At 32.5% G+C, this 27197-nt stretch overlaps 1 protein-coding gene across 38 annotated transcripts in view; it reads right to left on the bottom strand.

The window, feature by feature from the left end:
- The window catches only part of LOC105219505 (microtubule-actin cross-linking factor 1), a 91042-nt gene that overhangs the window by 23204 nt on the left and 40641 nt on the right, over positions 1–27197 (bottom strand). For 26 of the 38 annotated variants that reach the window (XM_054234035.1, XM_054234034.1, XM_054234033.1 and 23 more), the window contains 6 exons: positions 26017–26647; positions 25811–25946; positions 23961–24044; positions 22385–22606; positions 9322–9443; positions 546–8496 (listed from right to left, as the gene is read on the bottom strand). In XM_054234035.1, coding sequence (XP_054090010.1) covers positions 546–8496; positions 9322–9443; positions 22385–22606; positions 23961–24044; positions 25811–25946; positions 26017–26647 — 9146 coding nt within the window. Of the gene's footprint in view, positions 1–545; positions 8497–9321; positions 9444–9512; positions 9721–10935; positions 11076–11122; positions 11214–22384; positions 22607–23960; positions 24045–25810; positions 25947–26016; positions 26648–27197 lie in introns of those variants that run through there. The other 12 variants (XM_054234041.1, XM_054234042.1, XM_054234043.1 and 9 more) reach the window with 6 other exon arrangements.

The raw sequence follows: 27197 nt of genomic DNA, 5'->3' as shown, positions 1-27197 counted from the left end.
GATTTCCCTTCGGGCTAATTTCAATATTTATTTTTTTTACTTTTACTGAAGACGAAAAAATGTTGAGCTGCTTATTTGAAGTTTATGAAGAACTAATAATGAATTCTTAAAACGTTAAGGTCAAATGTACAAAACAATCCTCAGAAAACTCACGTCAATAATATTAAGTATATTTCCCGAATATGAATAAATGTTATATATATATATATATATATATATATATATATATATATTTTGAATGAATTGAACATATTCAAGCGGAATAGTATCATATCTGATATATGAATAATATCATATCTGAATAATATACTTATACTATAGAAGAAATGTCTTATGGTTGAGCGTTCAAAAAACATACAAACAGATGGACATGGCTGATCAGATTGGACCAAAAGCGTCTCTTTTTTATGCTTACAAATGTTTTTAGTGATGGGGCCTTTAAAACGTATTGGCCGATCCCTTTCACTTCATATAATTATTACAGTTTTATATTTTTCTTCATGCAATATACTTACATATTTAATATTTAAAGATTTATAACTTACTCGCTGTTCGGCAGGTAATATGAGGCCCATTTGAACTGCTTTCGATAAATCAATATTATTTTTATTGTTCCCATGATTTACTAAACGACCGTTAATTCCATCGATGAGACCACTGTTAATAGCTGATGTTAAGGAAACGATTTCATCGGTAACGGAGCCACGCACCACTGTCGACGAAGGATCTAGCAGGCCGCATGAAATGGCTTCTAATAGTGTTGACTGATTGCCTGGTTCTGAATTGTTAGTTGTTTGGAATGGGTCGAATAAACTGCCACTTTCAGTATTGTATAAGTTGAATTGTATTGCTTCTATTAAACCAAAGGATCGTTTTGGTGTAATAAGCAAACCAGATTCATATGCATTTTGCAGTGTACATAGTTTGGACGTCTTTGTGTTCAGCACGTTAGCTTTATTTGCATCTATTAGACCTTTCCGGAAAGCTTCAGATAATCCAACTAATTTCATTTTAGCTTCATCCTTAATTAGTGCTGAATAAGGATCAATTATACCGGCAGTGATAGCATCTTTCAACGAATAAATCTTGACATTCTCATAGGCTTGAGATTGAGGTTCAGAGCCATGGTTACCATAATTTATTATGTCATGTTCGTTCGTTTTAAAAGTTATTAATCCAGTTTCCAAATCAAGACTTTTACTTTCGACCGCCTGATCAAACGTAATGGGCTCGCGCAAATATACAATAGTTGAAGGCTCGATTGCAAAGAATAAAGATTTCGGATCGATTGAAGTTTGTTTGTTTAAATCAATTAAATTATTTTGTTGAGCTATAGAAAACGGAATAAGTTTAGAAGAATTTGACTGCCGTATAAAAGCAGTACTAGGGTCAAGGATATTAGAACGTATAGCTTCATCCAAAGACATTTCTTGAGGTTTGATGGTAACATTTTTCGGGGAAGATCTTTCTAATAAAACCTGTTTTACGGAGATTTCCCCAAAAAGTTTCGAAACTGGCACTAAAATACCTTTACTAAAGGCTGTTTCATAATTGAGTAACTCACGAGTTTTAGCATCTGTAACATGTCCTTTGCTAATGTCTATATACCCATTATCAATAGCTTCAATTAAATCACTATTACACATTTCACTTTTGTATATAGTAGTTTTTGGGTTTATGAAACCATTATGTATAGCGTCATATAAATTATAGCATTTATTAGTAGTTGGGTCATAAAATGTGCCGCTCTCAGGATTATACAATTTCATACTAATTGTTGTTTTAAGACCTAGAGGTCGTCGAGTTGTAATAATTAAGCCACGCTCCCGCGCATTTTGTAAGTTTATCAACTTCCCATTTAAATTGTAATAACCGTTTTCATTAATAATTTCTTTTGTAAAGGCATCAGATAACTGCATGTATTCTTCGTTTTGACAATCTTTTATCAAACTATTAGTTACGCTCACGATATTATCAGAGCATGCTTCTCTTAAGCTTAGTTTATTGCCAGTGATGGGATGTAAAATTTTATTTTCTACCTTATCGTAAAATCCCATACCCAGTATCTCATATAACCCGAATTTTGCGCTCTCTATATCAACAATGAGACCCATATTTAGTGCCGTCTTTAAAGAAATACATTTATTGCTATGAAGGCCTTTGAAAACACCATCTCGCTTATTTATAACTCCTAATCTACATGTCTCATTTAAATTGTACATTTTTTCATTTTCTTCATCGAAATAGCAAGGTAATTGGGCATCTATAACTAAGTCCCGAATTGCTTCTAATAATGTTATTTTTCTACCTGTTTTGGGGTCAATTACCTTTCCTGCACTCTCATCAAATACACCTTGTTGTAAAGCCTTTTGAATACTTATTGGTGCTTGAGTGTCTTTTAGTATTCCTATTTCAAAAGCATGTTTAATATTAACTCTTTTATTGTTGTATGCCACAAGACCTCGTTCCCAATCAATTACGTCTGTCGCCTTGGCTTTCATTAAGTCAATGTTTGTGTAAAGTCCAGTCTCAAAATCTTTTAACTCTAAATTGTTAATGTCAATCAAACGCGAATTAATTCCTTCGACTAATGAGATTCTTTTGCCAGTTTTCGGATCGGTTATAGTACAATCGTGTTCGTTATAAATGCTTTTGCTAATAGCTTTACCTAAGGAAATTGGTGTTTTAACCTCAACTAGAATTCCATTCTCAAATGCTTCTTTAAAATCGGTTTCAGCTTGATCGATTTTAATTGTACCCTTTTTGGAGTCGACTATGCCAGCATCTATCGCTTCCATAAAAGGAAACGTTTCATCAGCAAATTTGACAATAGTCGAGTAAGGATCTATAATTCCCCTGCGAATAGCAGCTTCAGTTGAGAGTTTTTCTCTTGTAATTGAGTTACTAAATTTGCCTGATTTTGGATCATATAGACCATGATATACTGCATCAGGCAAACTTCTCTTACGCTTTGATGGAACTAATACTCTATAATCTAAAGCCTCAATCAATGACATTTTTACCGATGTATATGGATCGATAATATACCCACCAACGGGATCTAGTAGTCCTTTAGCAATCGCCTCTGTTATACTTAAAACAGAATCGGTTCTTGGATCCAATATAATTAATTCATCTGGATTTATATATTTCAGTGCTATTGCTTCTTTTAAAGTGAAAGGCTTATCATCGATTTGTAGGGTGGATGTTGTGGGGTCAAACATATCTCGTATAAGGCAGTCCACCAAAGATAATGGTTTCTTTGTGCTAATCAAGTAGCCTTTAACAAAGGCTTCGTCAAGTGTTAGAAGCGGATATCTTAACACGCCTTTAACGGTATCAAGGATACCCTCTTTAGCAGCTATTTTACCGGATACAATGGTTCCCTTTTCGTCATTTTTAATTAAAGAAGTTTCTAATTCAACGAAGCCTAACTCGATAGCTCGATGTAAAAGCATTTCATTTCCAGTTATTGGATTCAAAACTTTTCCGGTATTGGGTGAATAGTATTCGCGTTGAAGTAATTCGGTTAAACTCCAAGTGATTTTATCGGTTTTTACTAAATTTTTTTCCATTCCTACGTCAAAAGGCATAAACGTATTTGATTTGGTATCTTTCACTTGTCCGCTCTCAGGTACAACTAGCTCATCTTCAATAGCACAATGCAAATTTAGCTCCTTATTTTCCAAAGAGTCTACTATAAGAGATATTTTAGGATCCACTAAACCAATTTCTATGGAACGCTGAATATCGACTTGATTCTGCGATTTTGAATCATACAGTTTTCCCGTTTCCTGATTATATAGCCCCTTACGTATAGCCGCTTCAAGAGAAATCGGCTTGCGTGCACCAGCTACAAGAAAGCCTAATTTAAATGCTTTCTCTAATGATACTTCATGCAATGTCTGAATATCTATCATTGTTCCTGTTTGCATATTTACTACTCCCAACTCAATTGCCATACGCAGTGGAATAATTTCACCACTTACCGGATCTCGTACCGACAGGGAATGAATATCAATGACTCCATTATTAATAGCATCAGTGATGGAGCAAAGTGTACCATCGCCTAACAATATTTTACCACTTTCTGGATCAATGACGTTTTCAATATTAGATGATTTTGATTTCATTCCTGGATCGGTATAAATAATCCATTTACGGTTAATACACTCGAAAAATGGAACCTTTCTTCCAGTTTTTGGGTCTACCATATGGCCATTATGACGATTTAACAGGGGGCGTTCTAATGCATCTAGTAAAGTCTCATATTCACCAGTAGTAAAATTTTTTACTAATATAGATTCAGGATTAAATACTCTATGATACAATACTAAGTCTTGGAAGGAAATTTTTCGACTTGTTGTGGGGTCTATGAAATATTCATTTTCTAAATCATATGCATTGACTTCACTCAATTTTTGTGCCGTTAATAAATAGGGATAACTTAAAAGGTACGAAGTCGTTTTTAAAACCACTAAACTCTCACTGTGAACTTCAACTTCATCTTGGAGAGAGAGTGTTTCATTTTCTAACAACTTTTCTACATTATCCGAGAGTTTTTCGCCATTTATAATGGCTCTGCAATCTATAGGATTAATTATTTTTCTTGAAATGGCATCCTCAATTGTATATGTTAAGAAATCATCGGATGTGTCTGTAGTAACATTTTCATCGTAATCGAGTTCAGTATCTAAGCTTTGCTTATCATTCAAGCAAAGTGTGATATTCCGTCTGTCATTGCTATTGGCAGGATTTTCATTTGTCGATTTATCGGATTCTTCCATGACGAATTTTTCAATGTCATGTACAATTTCTTCTGTATTCCGTACTGAATCTAATTTTTGATTATTATCCGGTTTATCTTCAACTATAACATTATCGTTTGCAAAACATTCCGAATCTGCATCATCCCAATTACTTTGCTTTGAATAACCTGTATAATCTTCATCTACTTTTAATTTCTCGGTCAAAATACCTAACTCCTTTGCTTCGCCCACTGTGCATATTTCACCAGTTTGAATATTCCTGACTTCATTGTTTGAAACTAGAATATACCCTTGCATCAATTCAATGGTTTTTGTGGTAACAGTATGAAGAGATTTCATTGTTTCCATAGTTCTACTACTGGACAAAGGTTTTTGGGTCATAACGAAATCACTTAGCGGCTTTAATAACAAATAGCCTTCTTCTAAGGCGAGACGTATTGGTAGCTGCTCGCCAGTTTTTAAATATTTTACAGTTTGGTTTTCAATATCAATTAGGCCGTCAGACAAAGCGTCGTCTATTAGAACAGCATCTACCCTGGGAGGGTAGGGAATACACATGATAAGATGGTTTTCTATAGCTTCTTTGACTGTCATTTTTTGTCCTGTATGTGGATGTTTTATTTCATTTTTATTTGAAACTAAAAGCTTTCGCTCAACAGCAACAGGGAATGTCATTGCTATGGGTGGCAACGTTGTAGAAGAATAATTTTCATAGTTTAAATCAAAGAATTCTTCTTTAACAGCTTCGGTTAGATTGGAAGTTTTATTGTCTAATTTAAAAATTGAGTCCATGCCATCAACTAAGCCAATTTTTAATGCTTCTTGAAGTGTACACTTCTTTGGTTTCATAATCACTGAAAGCGGATCAAGTACATCGCAAATAATAGCTTCATTAATACTAAGTAGGTAACCATTCTCAGGATGTATTATTTTTTGTGAATCATTATCAATCAGACCTTGTGCTTGGAGTTTCGGTATTGACAAACTTTTGGCCAGTGGTACTAGTATATGATTACTTGTTTCTGGGTCAATAACTTCTGCTTCAACAGCTTGATTTATATTTAACCTTCGATTTCTCTGTGTGTCTAAAATATTGCCCATTTGCCCATCAATAAGACCCATCTCTAATGCTCGTCTTATCGTTAAATTCTTTTGTTTGGACACACTTTCGAGAATATTTTTGGTATCATCGTCAATAATTCCTTTTTGTAGAGCATCAATGGGTTTTAAGATAATTTTTCGCATTTTTTGCAATGGCACCGAAATACTGTTCGCCTCACTTAGCACAATGCCTCGTTCGTAGGCTACTTCAACGGGAATTATTTCGCCAGTTCGCGGATCAGTAGTAAATCGAAGTGTTTGTAAAGCATCTTCTACTGGGACAAGTGGGGAACCAGAAACTTTTATTAAACCAATTTTCATAGCTTCCATAATAGTTTTAGATTCTCCACATTTTGTCAAAATCAAGCCTTTTACAGGATCAAAAACTCTACGACTGATTGCTTCTTTAACAGGAACATCTTCATTTGTAAAAGTATCAAATATACGTACTAAATTTTCATTCAATTTGTCTTCCAATGCCGCCTCAAACAGATTTTGTGATTGACCCGTTTCTGTAAAAATCACTAACATTGTTGAAGGGTCAAACATTATTCCTGGGGAAATTTGTAATGGATCGGGGCATTCTTCTTCGCGCAAAGCTTCCTCCATTTGATTGAAGTTGGGCGATATATTTTCGACATTTGAAATTTTTTGAGTTATAGTTATATTGGTAGGAACATTTACAGTTTTTGTGTCTTTTAAAATTGTTTTGCTTTCAGAGGAAGGTTCAGCATCAAAACGTTTGTAATCAATTTTTTTGGTATTTCTGGAGTCATTTAATTTTTCTTTTTGGTAAATTCCTGATTGTAATAATTTATCACTCTCAGATACATTGCTAACGTTTATAGAAGTTTTCTCTCTTGTTAGCTCACCATTTACATCAGGGATTAGAAGTCCATAAGACAGTGCTTGTTGTACTGAATAAACATTACCAGTCTTACGGTCTTGATACAATTGTCGGTCTTCATCAATTAAACCTTGGCTAACAGCATCGGCAAATGATAAAATTCTTTCTTGAGTTTCCTGACTAGTAGTTTGTATTGAAACATACCGATTAACTGTACGCGTAACAGTTTCAGTTGTCAGCGTTATATTTAATAAGCTACTTAGAAATAAAGCACCTTCTGGTGAAATAAATTTCTTTTCAATAGCTAAATCAAGAGGCACATTTTTTCCAGTCTTTGGATCTAGTAAGTATCCGGTTTTATGATCTATTAAATTATGATAACATAAATCAATAACAGTTAATTCATTACCTCTCGCGTCATGCACCCCGATGCATTTAGTAAACATTTCGTAAACTTCTTGCCGCACCATATTTCTCCTCACCGCCACGTCTAAAGGTACATACTCGTTTTTACTAACTTCCAACGCAAAACTTGGCCCTTTTTTACATAAAATATCACGAGATAAGGCCATATTAAAGCTAACAAAATCATTGCTTCTTAAATCTTTAAAACCATCTATATTAAATATGGATTTTTGTGACACCGAACTTATAAGACCACGCTCTACTGCCTCTGGTATACTTATGACCTCACCGGTCATATAATCCCTGTACTTAAATTCCATCGGTAGTATAATACCAACGTTTATTGCCTCCTCCAACGTAATTAATTCTCCCTTTACTTTACTAATGCATTTTAAATTATTGTAATCTAACACCCCAAATCTAATTGCTTCCATTAGACCTAATTTACTTCGACGCATTGGGCTATACATTTTCTCGTTATTATCTAGCAAATTAAAATCAACCACATCTTTCAATGTGTAAGGCTTAACGATGAGCTTTCGAGTCTTAGCCTCTGTAAATGTTAACTTTTCTTTTGTAGCTTCATTTAAATAACGTCCAGTTTTAGAATTTAGAATACCAAGTTTAAGAGCTTCCTGTACCGTAATTTTAATATCATTCTTTGCATCAACCACTTCAACGATATTGGGATCAATTAATTGATTAGCTACGGCGAGGTCGAGTTTGAATTTTTCACCAGAATTACGATCTGATATCCAGCCTGCTGCATCTACGAGACCGTGAGCAATAGCATCACTCAAGCATAATGCACTTGATTTGATTGTTACTGACTCATGCTTTATCATATATCCTTGATTGTATGCCTCAGCCAAACTTAAAGACTTTTTTGGTTCGATACCAACACTATTTATAGATAAAGTCTCGACAATTGTCTGGGAATTTGTTATGCTTTTCTCTTCATTAGAAGTGTTGTGAAAACGCATTTCGGAAGATCCAAGTCCTGATTCTGCTTCATTTATCTCACTCTGTATTATTTCCAATAACGATAATTCTCGTCCTTTAGAATTTTTAATTGCGCCAGGTTTTAGCAAATACTGAGACAATTCTGTGTCGATCAATCCTTGTTCCGCTGCTGCTTCCAACGGAATATGTTTACCATCTAATATTATTGAACCTGAACGTACGTCCAAAATTCGCAAATTAATAGCTTGTCTGATTGTAATATTCTCCGCTGTTCGTGGATCACGTATGCCGGCAATATCCAGAACACTGTCATTAGATAACACATTTTCACCCACCGTTATGCTGGTTGTTTTTCTTTTGAAGCCACTGGTCTCGGTTCTTCTGGCAATCGGAGTTGTTTTCGATGAGGATCTATAAAAGAATATACAAATTTGTGAGGTTTTATAGATTTTATAATTGTATTTTGCGTCCACATTATATTAAATTTCGTTTTCGATTAAACGTAATTTCAGGTTTATTTATGATTAATTTTAAACAAATTTAAAAACGAAACAAATTAACTAAATAAAATATAATATACTATAATACAAAGTGAATTCATTAGGGGTTTCGAAAATTTAAATTTATGTTCACTGGAATTCTATTTGTTCACGTCGCATGTTGGTGAGTCTAGATAAAACATAATTCAGCACTAATCTCTACATTATATATTTATAGTAAGGTTAATATACCATATAGTATCAAAACGTATTTGTCTTAAGATATGGCTTATAATTGATGATTAGACGACGTATAATGCAGGCATAATTATAGCCTAAATTAAAAAAAATATATATTTTAATTCCAATTGATTGTGTTCTCTTGAATATTAAGATTTATATAGATTATGTTGTTAAGTTAAGAAACATCTATAGAAATGGTCTCACACTCGTAAGGGGACGAAATGCAGCTACCTGCCTGTTGAATTATTAGTTACTGTCATTTATAGTTTGATTTTGAGCTTTAAGTGATTGGTAAAAATGTAAGCCACACAGCTTCATGTCGCAAGAAGCCATTCATTATTAAAAAAAGAAATGGTATTCAACTGCGGGGTACGACCTGTACCATCAATATAATGCTAAATAGGTTTCAGTCAAAAATACTTAATCAAATTTAATTATAACAAATAAAATGTTCAACAGAATATTACGCAAAACTCACATAAAGAATATTTATATAATCAGTTGAAAAACTCACCGTATTTCACTAAGATCAGTTTTATCAAATATTGAATTGTACTGATCTTCGTCCGAAACAGCTCTTTGTGCAACATCAGCTCTAAATGTTTTAAGAGGGGTCTGAATACTTTCAGCATATTGCTAAAATTAAGTGTAAAAATCATTGTTAGTTGATATGCTACTTTTTTCGACAATTTCGACTATGTTTACCTGGAATTCAAAAGCGAAATTATATTCGAAGTTATTCATTATAACTTATGAGATATTCTGCCTTCACTCTGCTTGAGATGTTTATTTTTTATTTTTTAAAAGTTCATGTTTCTCATATTAATAAGTTCGCACAAAATACTAAGGGATTGGCGATGATTCCATCCGGTAACAGGTATTTGAGAAGGAAATATTCGAGAATATTACAAAAGCATTTATTTTTAGCTTCATCTACAGGTCATACTTTAGAATTCCAATGAACCCAAATATTTCAAGCTTCTGTCTAACAGCTGATATATTTCATATCAAAATAATTTTGCATCAGTTCAAAAAATTTTATCAACAAAAGGGAGGAGCTAAGTACTGACTCAATTGAATAGATGTACATTTACTTTCATTATTCATACATTTTTGATTAATTAAAAACACGTTATAAAAACGTTTGATAGGAATAGATAATATTACAAAGTTATCAAGAAGGTTACTGGAAAGAAATCACCGATACAGAGCCTATTTTCAAGATAATACCAATTATAGTTACAAAAATATATCGAAAAGTTGAAAGATAGCTATAATCCGTGTATGAACCTCGATGATAACAATGATAAATACGTTGATTGTTAAAAAATATTGAATTTTTCTAAACGATATGAAAATCAAACGAGGAAAATAATACGCAGCTGTTTATTATAAAAATTATTTTTGGGAATGTATGGTTTATTTCAATGAGGACACAATTCCCATTTTTTAGCGCTGCGATCGGGGAGTTTTCTTTGAGAGAGGACGTACTCCTGATTAAAAAATAGATATTCCCTTTTAAAATTAAAAAAATAGAACATTTGAACAAGCAACATATTTCATTACATTTAACACACTTTAAGCATATTTTTCACTTCAGATGTTTGAAATTAAACTGTATAGATTGAAACTAATTTACATTTTACTTTTTGAATAAAAAATATTTTAAAAATCACTTTTCACACTCTAAGTTGGCAAGTGTTAGTTAGAGATAGTCAGACCGTGACCGCCAAAGAAATCGGAAACGTGCCTCAATGAGTTTTAAACTCTGTTCGGGATGCAGGTGTTGTGTGTGTGAACATAAAAATAGTTTAAGACCGTCGCCCAAAAATCTATGTTTGTACGTGTGATTGTCATTCAATGTTTTGGAAAACGAACTTGCTCAAATACTTCAGCGAATACGTGTGAATAAGAAATGAGATAAAAGTTGTTTCGGTGCGGAAATACATAATACAATTCGCTGTTGCACAAAAAATAAAAAGGCAAAAATAATTCCAACATTTGTTAATCCTAAAGTATTTAGCTATATAATGAAAATTGGAATAATTATGCACGATGACGCCGTGTTGATAAAGCCACACGAATGACATCATCAACTAATTATTTATTATTGAAAGCAATAACACACCAACAAGATTAAATATATTATTTGTAGCTGCGTATGTAAGGTAACATTAATACACGCTAATAATTCATATTTATTTTTGGAACTAGTTAACTTTTCATACAAAAGACTATGCAATACAAGAATGTTTCGAAAACAAGCACTTCAATTCATTTCGAATTTTACAATAAAATAAATAAAATGTACGAACAACAAGTACGCGTGTTACTTTTATTTTTAGAGAAACTAAAGTTTAAGACAACAAAAATTTAGAGGCGAATAGTCGTCGTCACTCTAACATGACGCTTGAGTTACTGAAAAGTTTTCGTAGCAAATGTGTTATTTCAGAAGCTTTCGCTTAAATTTTGAGGTTGCCATATAGCAAAACAACTTAGTTGAACGCAAGCTAATGTCGTAGTGGTGGGTTAGATAGCAAGTTGGCAGCTTGCTTTGAGAGACAATATGAGAGCTTTTGTCGAAGCAGTAAAATAGAAAAAGAGTAGGCGAACGCAAGCGCTGTTGACCGCTTTCATATTTCATAGAATAAGGGCGCTCTCTGCCACTCTCAATAATTGGTGAATTGACATACGGTTGGATACACATAGTTCATTCATTTAAATATGGTAATCTAAACTTAATTGTGTTATGTATTTGCACAACTAACACTTAAATTTTTTAAAACTGGCTTTGAGGAACAAATCTTTACCTTATTTGACCTTCGAGGTATGGCATCAAGACCTAGCGCCAGCCACGAATTATCCAAATACCATATAATGTATCATTATTTTTGTTTTGTTCTACAACCAGTTTCACAAGCGTAGTAACCACAAACTTTATTAATATGCTTAAATATATATATATATATACTTATGTATGTATGTACATACATGGCACAAGGTGTTGATATTTTTATACTCTCGCAACAAAAGCTTAGCAAATGAGTATTATAGTTTTGTTCACATGATGGTTGTTTGTAAGTCATAAAACCAAACGAGTTAGATATAGGGTTATATATATCAAAATGATCAGGGTGACGAGACGAGTCAAAATCCGAATGTCTGTCTGTCCGTCCGTCCATGCAACGGATAACTTGAGTAAACATTATGATATCTTGGCGAAACTTGGTACACATATTCCTTGGGACCGTGAGAAGTTGCACTCAGATTTTTTTACAAAATGGAAAATGGACGTGGCATTGCCCACTTATGGGTCAAAAACCATATCTCAGGAACTACTCAACAGATTTCACTGAAATTCTGTATATAATATTTTCTTTCCTGATAACACGTGTGGAAAATGGATGAAATCGGTTCACAACCACAACTTCCCATATAACTCAGTTTTGAATTCCATCTTATTCCTTCACTTTATAATATATACATAAGGAACCAATGAAGATAGCGAAATAAAACTTTGCACATATACTGTATATGATCTGTGGCATCACTTGTGAAAAAAATTTCGAAATCGGACTATAACTTTTTAATACCCTGGATATCGGATATGAAGAACTCAGTGCCTTATGGTAATTTTTCACCGAAAATATCGGTATATCTCTCAGATATCTCAATCTAATTCAGAGGAAATCTTTTTCTTCTAATAGTGTGTCTCTGTAGCATAAATGGTTAAAATCGGGCCATAACTTCATATAGCTAATTTCAGGATTTTCAAAAACAAATGGGCTTAATAGCTTATAAATCGGTTAATATGTGAGCATATAATCTTAGATATAATGTATGTTTGTGATGAAAATTAGTGAAATCGATTCAGCAATTACCTCAGCCTATATACTATACATATATATGATGATTTTTGTTTTTCTATTGGACTTTATGCCGAATATATGGGTCAAATTGTGTGTTATCTTAATAAAAATATAGCAATAAATTGCGAGATTATAAAATGTTGGGTTGCACCCGAACTTAGCCTTTCCTTACTTGTTTGTAAGTAAATTTTGTCAAACGAATTATTCAAACAAAATAGCATTTCGTTAGAAAATATGAGTATCTAAAAACGTTTAAACATGTCCATGCTATTGGTATTTTCATACAGCTTACATTTTACGGAAGCCGGTATAACATAGAATTTTCCATCCGTACCTTTTTTCAATAGTCATATGTATGTACATAGTATGTACATATCAAAATCTGTATTTATATTAGTCGATAACAGATAACAAAAAAATATTGTGCATCTTTGGTTCAACTAGAAGTAAAATAAAATTAATTTTATTTTCAAACAATAACAATCCCATTAATTATTCACAATGATCGGCTATTTACAATAGCATGAGAATAAAACAAGTAAAGAAGGGCTAAGTTCGGGTGTAACCGAACATTTTATACTCTCGCAATTTATTTATTTAACTTTATTTATATTATATAATACACAATTTGGCCCACATATTCGTCATATATATTGTATAAAGTCCATTGAAAGTTGGAAACCTTAATATTAGGTTAGAAGCACCGAGGTCATCGTGTTCGTTATATGGGGCCTTAAAAACCTATGGTCCGATTTCGGCGATTTTTAGAATGGGGCTGCCACACTATTAACATAGTATTTGTGCAAAGTTCTGCACCGATATCTTCACTAGTATTTACTTTATATATTGTAAAGTAAACGATTCAGATTGTCTTCAAAGTTTTGGTATATAGGAAGTAGGCGTGGTTGTTAAGCGATTTGGCCTATTTCCACAATATATAATTGGGATGTAAGGAAACTATTATAAACCAAGTTTCATTGAAATCGGTCGAGTAGTTCCTGAGATATGGTTTTTGACCCATAAGTGGGCGACGCCACGCCCATTTTCCATTTTGTAAAAAAATCTGAGTGCAGCTTCCATCTGCCATTTCTTATGTGAAATTTTGTGTTTCTGACGTTTTTCGTTAGTGAGTTAACCCACTTTTAGTAATTTTCAACCTAACTTTTGTATGGGAGGTGGGCGTGGTTATGATCCGATTTATTTTATTTTTGGACTGTATTAGGAAGTGGCTAAAAAAAACGACTGCAGAAAGTTTGGTTTATATAGCTCTATTGGTTTGCGAGATATATACAAAAAACTTAGTAGGGGCCACGCCCACTTCCCCAAAAAAATTACATCCAAGTATGCCCCTTCATAGTGCGATCCTTCATACCAAATTTTATTTCCATAGCTTTATTTATGGCTTAGTTATGGCACTTTATGTGTTTTCGGTTTTCGCCATTTTGTGGGCGTGGCAGTGGTCCGATTTTGCTCATTTTCGAAAGCAACCTTCCTATGGTGCCAAGAAATAAGTGTGCCAAGTTTCATCAATATATCTTAATTTTTACTCAAGTTACAGCTTGCACAGACGGACGGACGGACGGACAGACAGACATTCGGATTTGAACTCCACTCTTCACCCTGATCACTTTGGTATATATAACCCTATATCTAACTCGTTTAGTTTTGGGTGTTACAAACAACCGTTATGTGAACAAAACTATAATACTCTCTTTAGCAACATTTGTTGCGAGAGTATAAAAATATAGAATATTTGGATGTGTAAAAACAGATTGGGAATACCTCAGACAGATCATGGAATGTTATGAAAGTAAATATGGCACTATATTAAATACAGACCAACTGGAATCTTTGCTGTGAACTCTCAATACCCTAATGATATAAGAGAAATAATTAAATTGAAGCGTAAGCTACGACGTAAGTGGCATCAAACTCGTTGCCATGTTGATAAATCTATTTTAAATAAAGTGTCGAAAGATCTTAATCGGAAAATTAAGAGGTTTAAAAATGAAAGTTTGGCAAAATATCTTCGATCCTTTACCAATGTAAGAAATTTCGATTACTCTCTTTGGAAAAGCTGTAAAAGACTACAAACACTAAAAATCCAGGCGCTTATGTTTGGGACAGAGATAATTCAAAAAAGTATTTTCGGATTATTTAGACAAAATAAAACAAACCAAAAATCAAATGGTTACGAAGTGATTAATGCCGACTAAAACAGCTTATTCCTACTTATCTTCTTACAGCCCCAATTCACTTCTACCGAAAATATCGAAACTTTTTGAGAAAATTCTCATAAGACGTCTCAATAAAATCGTAGAACGAAAAACCAGAATAAAAGCGCATCAGTTTGGGTTTCGAGCTAACCATTCTAAGATTGATCAAATCCATAGAATTACAATATTATAGAAAAAGTATTTGAGGAAAAGAAATTCTGTTCTATGTGTTTATGGATGTTGCAAAAGCGTTCGATAAAGTTTGCCACAAAGGACTGCTTTCGAAATTGAAACTGATTTCACCGAAACAGCATAATGAAATCATAAAATCATATTTATCAGATAGATACTTCCGTGTTAAAGAAGAAGACTAGTATTCTTGTCTTAAGGAAATAAGAGCAGGAGTTCCACAAGGAAGTGTGTTGGGCTCGCTTCTTTATATTTTATCGAACGCTTTTGGCAGATACGACTCAATGAAGCTAAGTCTGTACACATTGTTTACACGTATAACAAGATACAGTCTTGCCAATTTTCATACACGGTGTACGAATACCATACTTAAACTCCGCTAAATATTTGGGAATGACACTTGACTCTAAGTTACGGTGGAAAATTCATGTGAGAAACAAACCAAACGGAAAGAGCTAGACATGCGACTCAAGAATATTAATTGGTTAATTGGTATCAAATCAGTGTTATCCCTCGAAAATAAGTTACTTATCTATAAACAAGTACTCAGACCGATATGGAGCTATGGTGCACAACTCTGGGGTTGTACTAATGCAAATAATAAGAAAGTCATCCAACAATTCCAAAACAAAATACTAAGGATAACAGCCGGTTTCACGAAATTTTTTAATTGAAAATTAAGTTCCATTTAACTTTAATTTTAATTTTTATTTAACTTTGCACCTAAGTTTCCTGCGTTTCACCATTATTGACATATGGCATCCAAAAAATTAAAAGGTACGAGTAACAGCTGATTTATGTAAACAAATAAATTGTATTTCTTTGTCAAAATGGTAAACAAATGGGAATTCAGCTGATAGAAAAGCGTAACCATGGTTACATATGACAGTAAAGCGTGACCATTTAAATAAAAATTAAGTCAAATGGTGAAACTGAAATTAATTATTTTTCATTTAAATTTGTTTCGTGAAACCTTGGTATTGTAGATGTGCTGATATAAAGCGAAATCTAAACATAAACTCAGTTAACGCAGTAATATTAAAAATTGCAGCAGCACATGAAGCCAGGTTGCTAAAGCATTGTAACGAAGAAGTAGCCATGTTAACTTCTGAAGATGGACCACCAAGACCACTCAAAACGCGTAAAACCCAGCGATGTTTTAAATTAGTCAATATTCTCAAATTAATTTTGTAAATTGTCAATATTCAAAATAACATTATCATGTTAATATTTTTTTCCTCCATAGTTTGTAAAAACCACGCTATTTTACCGTTATGGAATGCTTTTCTACCCAAAATATTTCGTTACTATTCTTATTCAAGAAGTAATTTTTATTAAGCGTATTTTTCTAAAATAAAAAATCATTCCAATTTCTTACGTAAGCTCCCGTAGTGCTTAATTTGAGTGTGTTCTATCGATGACATAAACATTAGTTATGAAATCACTATTATTGTGAGTAAATTCAAACGGGGTCCAACAATACCTATTTAAATCTTGAAATCGGGGGATACTATACTAAAGTTTCACCTTCAAACGAATGAATACGTCTGAAATAACATTATATTTCATGGTGTGCGGGAGTCGAACGATTTCTGTAAAAATGTTTTCATTATTAGCCGCAATATTTGATGTGAAATTGTGGCAGAAAATAAATATAATCGTGGTTTCGTGGTAACAGAAATGTTATGTCCATACTGTGTATAAAAGTGTAGAATAAATTTCCATTTGTATATATTATCAACGGCACTTGCTGTATTGGAAACGGTATTACAACCACATATTTTGTAGATTTCAATTTGTGAAGAGTATTTACCATCACATTTTTTTATATAAACAGAAATGTACAATTTATTTGCACTAATTCCAGAAAACAACTCAATAAAGTATCTATCTTTATTAGTTAGAAAAATAGGAGCTTAAAGCTCATTGCGGCGAGGCGATGTGCCCTTTAAATCAACTTTGGGACTAAGCGATTTATTGGTAGGAATTATAATGAATTGATGTTCTCTTTTATAATTCTTAATTTTTATAAGGGCAGATGAGAACATTAAACGCAGAACTTTTAAGTTTATTAGCAGGACCAATTACTTCAATACACAACTCGAACTTTTAATAAACAAGAACCATTCAACTCTTTAAGAATTGCCCATAATGTTTTTTTTATAGATTTTGAGTAAATAAACTCGAATACAGATATTGGATTGGTAACAGATGTGCCGAAAAATATGTTTACTTTTAGTTTACAAAATTTATGTTAAAGTATTGTATCGTGATGTCCAATTCTACAAATAATATTTAATTCGATTTGCCGTTGAAGTAAATGTAAAAGTTTTATAGTATTTATTACATATTTATATGAAAAACGATTCCTCTATCAAATTTCAAGCAATGAATTGTATATTTAGGTAGTTAATTAAAAATGTATAAAATTGTTCTCAAATTATTTGAAATTTTCTATATTAACATATCTATAGTAAATAAAGCATTTTCCAAGCGAAACTTCCGGAGTTTTTTTTAATAATATGCACAAAGGATATGAAGGTTATTTTTTCGTTGTTACCGTTAACAAAAATACAAACATTTCCTGTAAGTAAATATACTCGTAGTTAAGTAAGTCTCCCATGCCGAAACTATCGCCACAATAAAGGGGACTATGAACATTTTTTGCAATGCCTCGCAGATTAGCCTTTTCCGTTCAATATCTAACGGTTGTTTGAAACACCAAAACTAAACGCGTTAGATTTGGAGCCATGTACATATGTAACTATATCAAAATGTGTCCTAATCACGCGAGTTGAAATCTGTATATCTGTCTTTCCGTCAGTCCGCGAAAAAACTTTCCGAGCATGAGCCGCAGAGCCTATAGCTAATTTTTTTTACCGAAAATAACAGAAATTTTTTAGACCTTTTATAGAGATTCAGAGGGAATAATATCTGTGACAAAAATTAGTAATATGTGAAACATCTTATCAAAATTAAGATAATGATTTAATATTCCCAACTCAGAATTCGTAAAATATGCTAAAGCTAATTTAGTTCCTCACATTGTCCTTACAAATATACTTAATAACATCGTTGATATAATTTTTGTGTTCAGGTTTTGTGGTTTATTTTTATTCAATATTGAACAGTTGACTTTGCTATATTATTTATAACGGGTGATTTTTTTGAGGTTAGGATTTTCATGCATTAGTATTTGACAGATCACGTGGGATTTCAGACATGGTGTCAAAGAGAAAGATGCTCAGTATGCTTTGACATTTCATCATGAATAGACTTACTAACGAGCAACGCTTGCAAATCATTGAATTTTATTACCAAAATCAGTGTTCGGTTCGAAATGTGAAAATCCGCTTTTTTATCGACAAATTTTGTTCAGCGATGAGGCTCATTTCTGGTTGAATGGCTACGTAAATAAGCAAAATTGCCGCATTTGGGGTGAAGAGCAACCAGAAGCCGTTCAAGAACTGCCCATGCATCCCGAAAAATGCACTGTTTGGTGTGGTTTGTACGCTGGTGGAATCATTGGACCGTATTTTTTCAAAGATGCTGTTGGACGCAACGTTACGGTGAATGGCGATCGCTATCGTTCGATGCTAACAAACTTTTTGTTGCCAAAAATGGAAGAACTGAACTTGGTTGACATGTGGTTTCAACAAGATGGCGCTAACGGGTGATTTTTTTGAGGTTAGGATTTTCATGCATTAGTATTTGACAGATCACGTGGGATTTCAGACATGGTGTCAAAGAGAAAGATGCTCAGTATGCTTTGACATTTCATCATGAATAGACTTACTAACGAGCAACGCTTGCAAATCATTGAATTTTATTACCAAAATCAGTGTTCGGTTCGAAATGTGAAATCCGCTTTTTTATCGACAAATTTTGTTCAGCGATGAGGCTCATTTCTGGTTGAATGGCTACGTAAATAAGCAAAATTGCCGCATTTGGGGTGAAGAGCAACCAGAAGCCGTTCAAGAACTGCCCATGCATCCCGAAAAATGCACTGTTTGGTGTGGTTTGTACGCTGGTGGAATCATTGGACCGTATTTTTTCAAAGATGCTGTTGGACGCAACGTTACGGTGAATGGCGATCGCTATCGTTCGATGCTAACAAACTTTTTGTTGCCAAAAATGGAAGAACTGAACTTGGTTGACATGTGGTTTCAACAAGATGGCGCTACATGCCACACAGCTCGCGATTCTATGGCCATTTTGAGGGAAAACTTCGGAGAACAATTCATCTCAAGAAATGGACCCGTAAGTTGGCCACCAAGATCATGCGATTTAACGCCTTTAGACTATTTTTTGTGGGGCTACGTCAAGTCTAAAGTCTACAGAAATAAGCCAGCAACTATTCCAGCTTTGGAAGACAACATTTCCGAAGAAATTCGGGCTATTCCGGCCGAAATGCTCGAAAAAGTTGCCCAAAATTGGACTTTCCGAATGGACCACCTAAGACGCAGCCGCGGTCAACATTTAAATGAAATTATCTTCAAAAAGTAAATGTCATGAACCAATCTAACGTTTCAAATAAAGAACCGATGAGATTTTGCAAATTTTATGCGTTTTTTTTTAAAAAAAGTTATCAAGCTCTTAAAAAATCACCCTTTACATGCCACACAGCTCGCGATTCTATGGCCATTTTGAGGGAAAACTTCGGAGAACAATTCATCTCAAGAAATGGACCCGTAAGTTGGCCACCAAGATCATGCGATTTAACGCCTTTAGACTATTTTTTGTGGGGCTACGTCAAGTCTAAAGTCTACAGAAATAAGCCAGCAACTATTCCAGCTTTGGAAGACAACATTTCCGAAGAAATTCGGGCTATTCCGGCCGAAATGCTCGAAAAAGTTGCCCAAAATTGGACTTTCCGAATGGACCACCTAAGACGCAGCCGCGGTCAACATTTAAATGAAATTATCTTCAAAAAGTAAATGTCATGAACCAATCTAACGTTTCAAATAAAGAACCGATGAGATTTTGCAAATTTTATGCGTTTTTTTTTTTTTAAAAGTTATCAAGCTCTTAAAAAATCACCCTTTATTATTGGTAGAGCTTTTAAATATTCGAAAGTAGGTTTCGTCACTATACGTTTTTAAACAAGTTATTTATTGTTGAAAACATTTTAGTATTTATGCTTTATAAACAATGTAGATATTGAACAAAGTTCAACCACATTTCCATCGTAATTTCATTACGAAAATATTTCTTCTTATACTTAGCTTTCGCCACATGTCTATTTTGGTTATGATTGCAACTAATCTGCATTCTATTAGTGATGAGCGATATTGCTTATTTTGAATCACTGTGATTTCAGTGATTGCTTTTTTTAAATCACTGTGATTATATTTTGCTATTGCGATCGCAACAAAAAATAAAACGAATTTATAACAATTTGTACTCTACATTTTTTTTTTAATTTTTTTACATTTACATTTTTATTAATTTTAATAATATCCAAAAATTTACCTGCTTTTGTAATCACAATTAACTAATTAATAAATTTTGGGTACATTTAACTGCTCGCAACTAAAATTGCTACTGTGATCACTGAACAGTGGTGATTGCTACTGAACAGTGATTGCTACTGAACTGTGATTGCTACTTTTCGAACTGCTATTGCTACTGAACAGTGATTGCTACTTTCGAACTGATATTGCTACAGTGATCGAATTAGAATTAATGAACTCCTATATGTACTGTGGTCGAACAAAGCACTGAAAATCTCTATAGCTACTGTGATCGAACTCAAATTACTGAACTGCCATTGCGATTGTAAATCACTGCTATTTACAAAAATTGATCGCAGTTGCTATATGCGATTTTTCAATCACAGAGAAACATCACCGGCAGTGAAATATCGCTCATCACTACATTCTATCCTTTGCTGAGCGTTAACTTTTAATTAACTATTAATCATAAATATTATGATACGTCTAACCAAATTATGAGTGTTTTTATACTCTTGTTTGTTTCTTGACACCATTGGAAGGTTGCTTTCGAAGATGGGAAAAATTGGACCACTGCTACGCCCACAAAATGGCAATAAACGAAAACATATAAAGAGCCATACCTAAGCCATAAATAAAGCTCTGGAAAAAAATTTGGTTCAAATGATCGCACAATGAAGGGGCATATTTGGATGTCATTTTTTGGAGAAATGGGCGTGGCCCCGCCCCCTACTAAGTTTCTAAAATCGTTTCTTTTAGGTACTACCTTATACGGTCCAAAAATGGAGGACATCGGATTACAACCACGCCCACCTCCCTTACAAAGGTTATGTTGAAAACTACTAAAAATGCTTTAATTCAGTACGGGAAAACAATAGATACCTTAAATTTCATTATAAAGAAGGTACGGAAGAGCTGCACTCAAATTGGTATACTAAATTTTAAATGGGTGTGGCTCCGCCCACATATGGGTCATAAACCATATCTCCGAAAGTACTCAACAAATATCAATGAAATTTGGTTTGTAATATTTTCCTTGCATCCAAATAGGCAAAATCGGTTGACAACTACGCCTACTTCCTATATAGCAGAACTTCTGAATCGTTTAGTTTACACTATATAAAGTAAGCACTAGTGAAGATAACGGAACAGAAATTGGCATAAATACTGCATTTATAGTGTGGCAGCCCCTTTCTAAAAGTCGCCGAAATCGGACCATAGGTTTTCAAGGCCCCATATATCGAACATGAGAAACTCGGTGCTTCTAACCTAATATTAAGGTTTCCAACTTTCAATGGACTTTATACCATATATATGACGAATATATGGGTCAAATTGTGTATTATGTAATATTAATAAAATTAAATAAATAAATTGCGAGAGTATAAAATATTCGGTCACAACCAAACTTAGCCCTTTCTTACTTGTTTCAACAGAGATTATACTAATTACTGAATTAGTCGAAAGGATGAACAGAAATTAATACTGGTTTTAAGGTTTTTTCCATTTCTTCGTTAAAATCATAATTTAAATTTGTAAATTCATTATCTCGAATTCTATGTACACGTTTTATTGTCTTAATTTCTTTTAAATGTTTTTAATATTTTATGAGGGCTTTTAAATGATCTAATCTAAAAACACTCAACAGAGTTTCCTAATTCAAAATGAATTCCAATAAATATAATCGATTTTTACACGCATATGCATCGCCACATAAAGTCTGTTGGAACAATTTTCTTAATAAAACTATTGTTGGTTCTTAAACGATTTCTCACAACATTTTTATGATTTGGAATATGGGGTACATATGCGCGTAAAAGGAACACGGCTGTGATTTTGCTTAAACTTACCAAATTGTTGATGTCATTTACTTCTACTGCCGTTCTTAAGCGCTGAGTAAGTAATTCCAATAACCGGTTATACTTTGCATTTAATGTAGCCAAAGAAAGGCGGTAGTATTCTGCAGCGCCAGGATCACTTTCCTTTGGTAGACTATCGCTGCGAGGTGGCAAAAATGAAGGACATACTTCTAATATCCAATCCAGGAATCCTTTACATTTACCATCATATATCTGATTTTTTATCCCAGTTTTTTTGCCGCATATTGGCAGTTTTTGTTATTTGTTATAAATTAAATTTGAGTTAACAGGTTAGAATTAATATTGGTCATAGTTAGCATTAAATTATTAGTAGTTTGATAATATTATTTACAAAAAAAATTCAGAAGTGGAAAAAAGAACCAAAATATATTTCAGTTAAAGATGTGTAAAAAATGTGTAAAACATTTATACCTAACAAAATGTATTCAACAAAGTGAACGAAGTATTTGACATACCCTTGTTTGACAATAAAATAGAAAACAATTCATGTATTTGTTTACATTAACCCGTCTGTTTTTATCTTGAACAATATATAAATTGCTTCCATGAGTTGTTTTGAACAAGCAGAAAGTATTCGGCATTTTCTCTTATTCATTTAAATTTTTTTTGGTTTGAAATTTGTTTACATTTGAACTTCAAAATTTGAATTTTTAAATAAATGTAAGGGTTAAATCAATGGCAATATACATGTCAAATTCGGGTAAAGAAAAATTAAATGTCATATACTTAGTTCACTTTGTTGAATACACTTTGGATACCTAAAAAATACAAATAACCAAATTCAGAGCTTTACGCAAATGAAAATATATTGAACAATATTAATTATTCCATAGGAGGACTTTCTTATGTTTTGCCAAAATGACATAATGGCTGTTGAATTAGAAAACCAGAAAACAAATTTTCATTTAATTATGTGCTTTCCAAAAGGGATTTTAATTTCTACTATCAGATTTTAATATGAATCTTCTGTAAGCGTATAGGACAAAATATTGCCTGAATTGCATACATGAGCACGGCATCTCTTATGTTGATATATTAAATAACTTAAAAAAAGAATTATAACAATAAATGTTTTATATTGTTTTATATAATTTGACATTTTTTCATGTAATTCATGAAATTTAAAAATATGCTTTAGCAATAATCCCACAAAAAGAAGTGATCAGTCAATATCACACTGAATAGTTTGTTGTACAGTGTAAATTCAATCGATAATAATTTCTATTAACTGCTTCGTTTTGTTTAGAGGCGCCAAAAATAATTCTGGAGAAACCGAAGTTGAATCACTCTTCATCACTTCACTCTTTTTTTTTCATAATAGTCGAAAATATTAAAACCCTTTTTACTCAAATTTTGTTGTTAAATATCTTTTCATTTGATACCCAGAATTTTACGTTAACCATCAAAACAATTAAGAGAGTTATTTGGTAGTGAGTATTAAGTTAAATGCTTTGGAAAGAGTTCTTCCCATTTGTATTTAAATTAAAACTTGTTGGCTTTGCATGAATAAAAAAACATGTAAGAGACCGCTGTAAATATATATTACCTTCGCTTCGCGTATTACACGTCCTCCAGCCACGTTCAGATTTTCGATTTTGGGTTTCCGTTCTTTAGCAGCTTCCAATAATTTCTGGTTAATTTGGTGAATTGTTGAATAATAGGAGCGGAATTTATACAATCGGATAGTTTTTTTTAGTTATGATTTGTTGTTTTAAGACTATTTTTTGTGATTTTAAAATATGTATGTATATATTTTATAATAAAATTTTTAAAGCTTTGTATCCAGATTATCATGTTTCAATCTTTCTTATAAAAAAATATCGATTCCGTAATAAAAATTATATATATGTATATAAGTAAGAAATCCTTTCTCTTACAGTCATGATGCCCAAGTCTGTAGGCAATGATGACGATAACAACAATAAATATAATATTTAATGTGAATTGGTGATTAATTTGCCAAATAAACTTTAAAGGCGAAATATTTTTGTTTGCTTCATATTTTAATTATATATTAACCACACATCTTCTGTAGTGTTCTCATGTCACAAAACAAAAAAAACTTACTCGCTTTTTGTAGATAGTCCAACATAGTTGTCGACTCCCGCCAATATGTATTGTTATAACATACACTTTAATTTTTCAAACGACAAAACTTATTCAGTTATCAATTTTCCGAAATTACTCGTTGTTATAAAAATAATATTTACGGCTGCATACTTGTATGCAGATATTGAGGAATGTAGGCGATAAATAATTAAACAATAAAACTAATATTTAGAATTTTCCAATACTCAACTTATTTACTGATTGATAATTTATTTAATAAGAAAATACCGGTACTTACACAGTTTTTTTTGTTAATTTCTACAAATTTTTGAAAACGCAAAAATCAATTACGATCAAACCTAATTACGTCCGATTGTAAAAATTATAACCTCATAAAATTGTAAAAGTTTTCTTCCTGCTTACTGCGAAATTTGTAATGAATAGAGAATACAGAAAGACAAGTACGATAATTGTGTAACTACCACCTTGTAATAAGGAATTTACACAATTGCTGTACTTTGACAGAAAACTAATACGATTATGTTTTCTACAAAAAAAATGCACACACACACAAAAATATAAGCTCCTATGTAATTTTGTATCAATAATTTTGGTTGTTACGTGTAGACATATTTTTTGGAAACATTATTTCACAAATTCACATTCACACAAAGAAATTTCACTAATTTTACTTATAAATTTACATATGCACTAAGGTTTACATTGAGACATATATTCGTGTATATTTGTATCTACGAAACTAGTTCCTTACACCACTTTACATTGTTAATACAAACTAAAACATTAGATTTTCAAACAGTGTTAGATGTAAACAAAATTACTGATATTACTGCATCTATCTACATAAAGAGTACTTTATTATTAAAAAATAATTTTCAAAGATTTTGAAGTATGCTCTCCTTTCATTTACAAATATAACATATGTATATATATGGGTATATGAATTATGACAATATAAATTACCTGAATAAATATGCAAAAATACCATTCACTTATGCTATATATATTTCAGTCAGCAAAATAATATACTTTGATGCTACGTCGACTCTGATAAAATTTAGAATTCTAAATTGAAAATATGTAATTTGATAAACCCTGCTTTATTGTGTGGAATTTGCGGCGCGCTGTTTTAAATTATTCTGAGGCAATAACTAAAATTTTCCAAATATTTCGTGTACAAATTTACAGATTCAAGACTTTCATGCAATCACAATTGTTGCAGGGACAACCAGTTTAATACTGCATTAATTTTACTCCTCATATTTAGATATACTTTTATGTTTAATATATATACTTCTAAATAATAAATATATAGTGTGTACTCACATCTAATTCATATGCTGAAGTCGCTGTCGGTAGGGCTGATAATTTCTCCGTTTGGCCATCTACCCAAGATTCTTCAACTTGAATGCTTGATTGAAGATTTTTCAATAATCCGATTGCTGCTTCGCATGAGCGCATCCTTATTTTGAAATAAAAAATTGTTTTTGAAATCAAAAAATATTTATATATAGAGTAAAATTATTATTTACCTCTCAGCTATTGTATTACAAATGGTAACCCATCGTGTATTTAACCTGCCAATATTGGTATGAAGACTCTTTAAATCGACCAAAACTTTTGTTGGAACACCCATTCGACCTAATTGGTCGGCTGCATCGTTCATTTTATCGATTTGTGGCTGATGTTGTGTAATTTGTTCTTGAATATCTGTCAACTGATTATAAAATCTTTGAAGTCCTTCAGCGGAAGATGGTAAAACAGATTGAGCTGCCAATTTGCTTTCAATATCCGAAATTAAGTTTTCATTCTCCTCTACTCCTACAAGAGATATCTCTAACAACTTCAAGCGGTCCTTATGTAAATCACTTTGCGTATGTAATTCATTCCAAAGTTCAAGCAAATTATCGAGACTCTTTTTCAGAGCAGGCGTTTTGAGTGGAATATTTCTAAAGGTATTTTGAAGATGTTGTATTTCGGGATCGAGTTGTTTTAGACGACGCTCATAATCCTTGTGAATATCCTGCACATGCTCTAAGGAATCTAAATCACGTGGTAAAGGTGCTAATATTATTTGATCTAATTCGCGAGCCATATCTTCCAACTTTGATTTAATATTTATACATTCTTCTGTGAAAAGTCGACTTGCTTGTTTGCTTTCCTCTGAAACAGAATTAAATCATAATATAAAATAGTTGCTTTAAAATATTTTAATATAGTTTACAAAAATTTAGTAACACTGAACCTTTATATTTTTTTTTCTGAAAGAAGTGCTTCATTACTGTTATAAATGTTTGAAATAATTGATAAAAAGCGTATTTAAAATCAACAATATTTTGCTAATAAATTTTTACTCATACGAGTATAGCTGTAAATGTCAACTGACTGTGAAACTCAGCGTCATACAACATTAAGAATTTGTAGAAGCTTAAAATACTACACATAATTGCTCTACAAGTCAGAACTATATGGTAACATATAAGTCAATTTTAAATTATATTTTATTTCTACAAAACAAAAAAAAATACAATTGCTCAAATAGCTTAACGCTATTATTAAAGAATATATTTGTATTAGTTCAATTAAAGACAAATACTTATTTGACCTTATTTATAAAGAGAAATACTTATTTGACCCATTATAACTTATTTGGAGAGCTTTCGACAATTTTGATCATACACCCACATGTTTACTAAATTAAAAAGTGCAATAG

Source organism: Zeugodacus cucurbitae, chromosome 6, assembly GCF_028554725.1.
Source record: "Zeugodacus cucurbitae isolate PBARC_wt_2022May chromosome 6, idZeuCucr1.2, whole genome shotgun sequence".
In the NCBI taxonomy this organism is placed as follows: Eukaryota; Metazoa; Arthropoda; class Insecta; order Diptera; family Tephritidae; genus Zeugodacus; species Zeugodacus cucurbitae.
The sequence above is the reverse complement of the archived record's forward strand: the minus strand, read 5'-3'. Positions and strand labels throughout refer to the sequence as shown.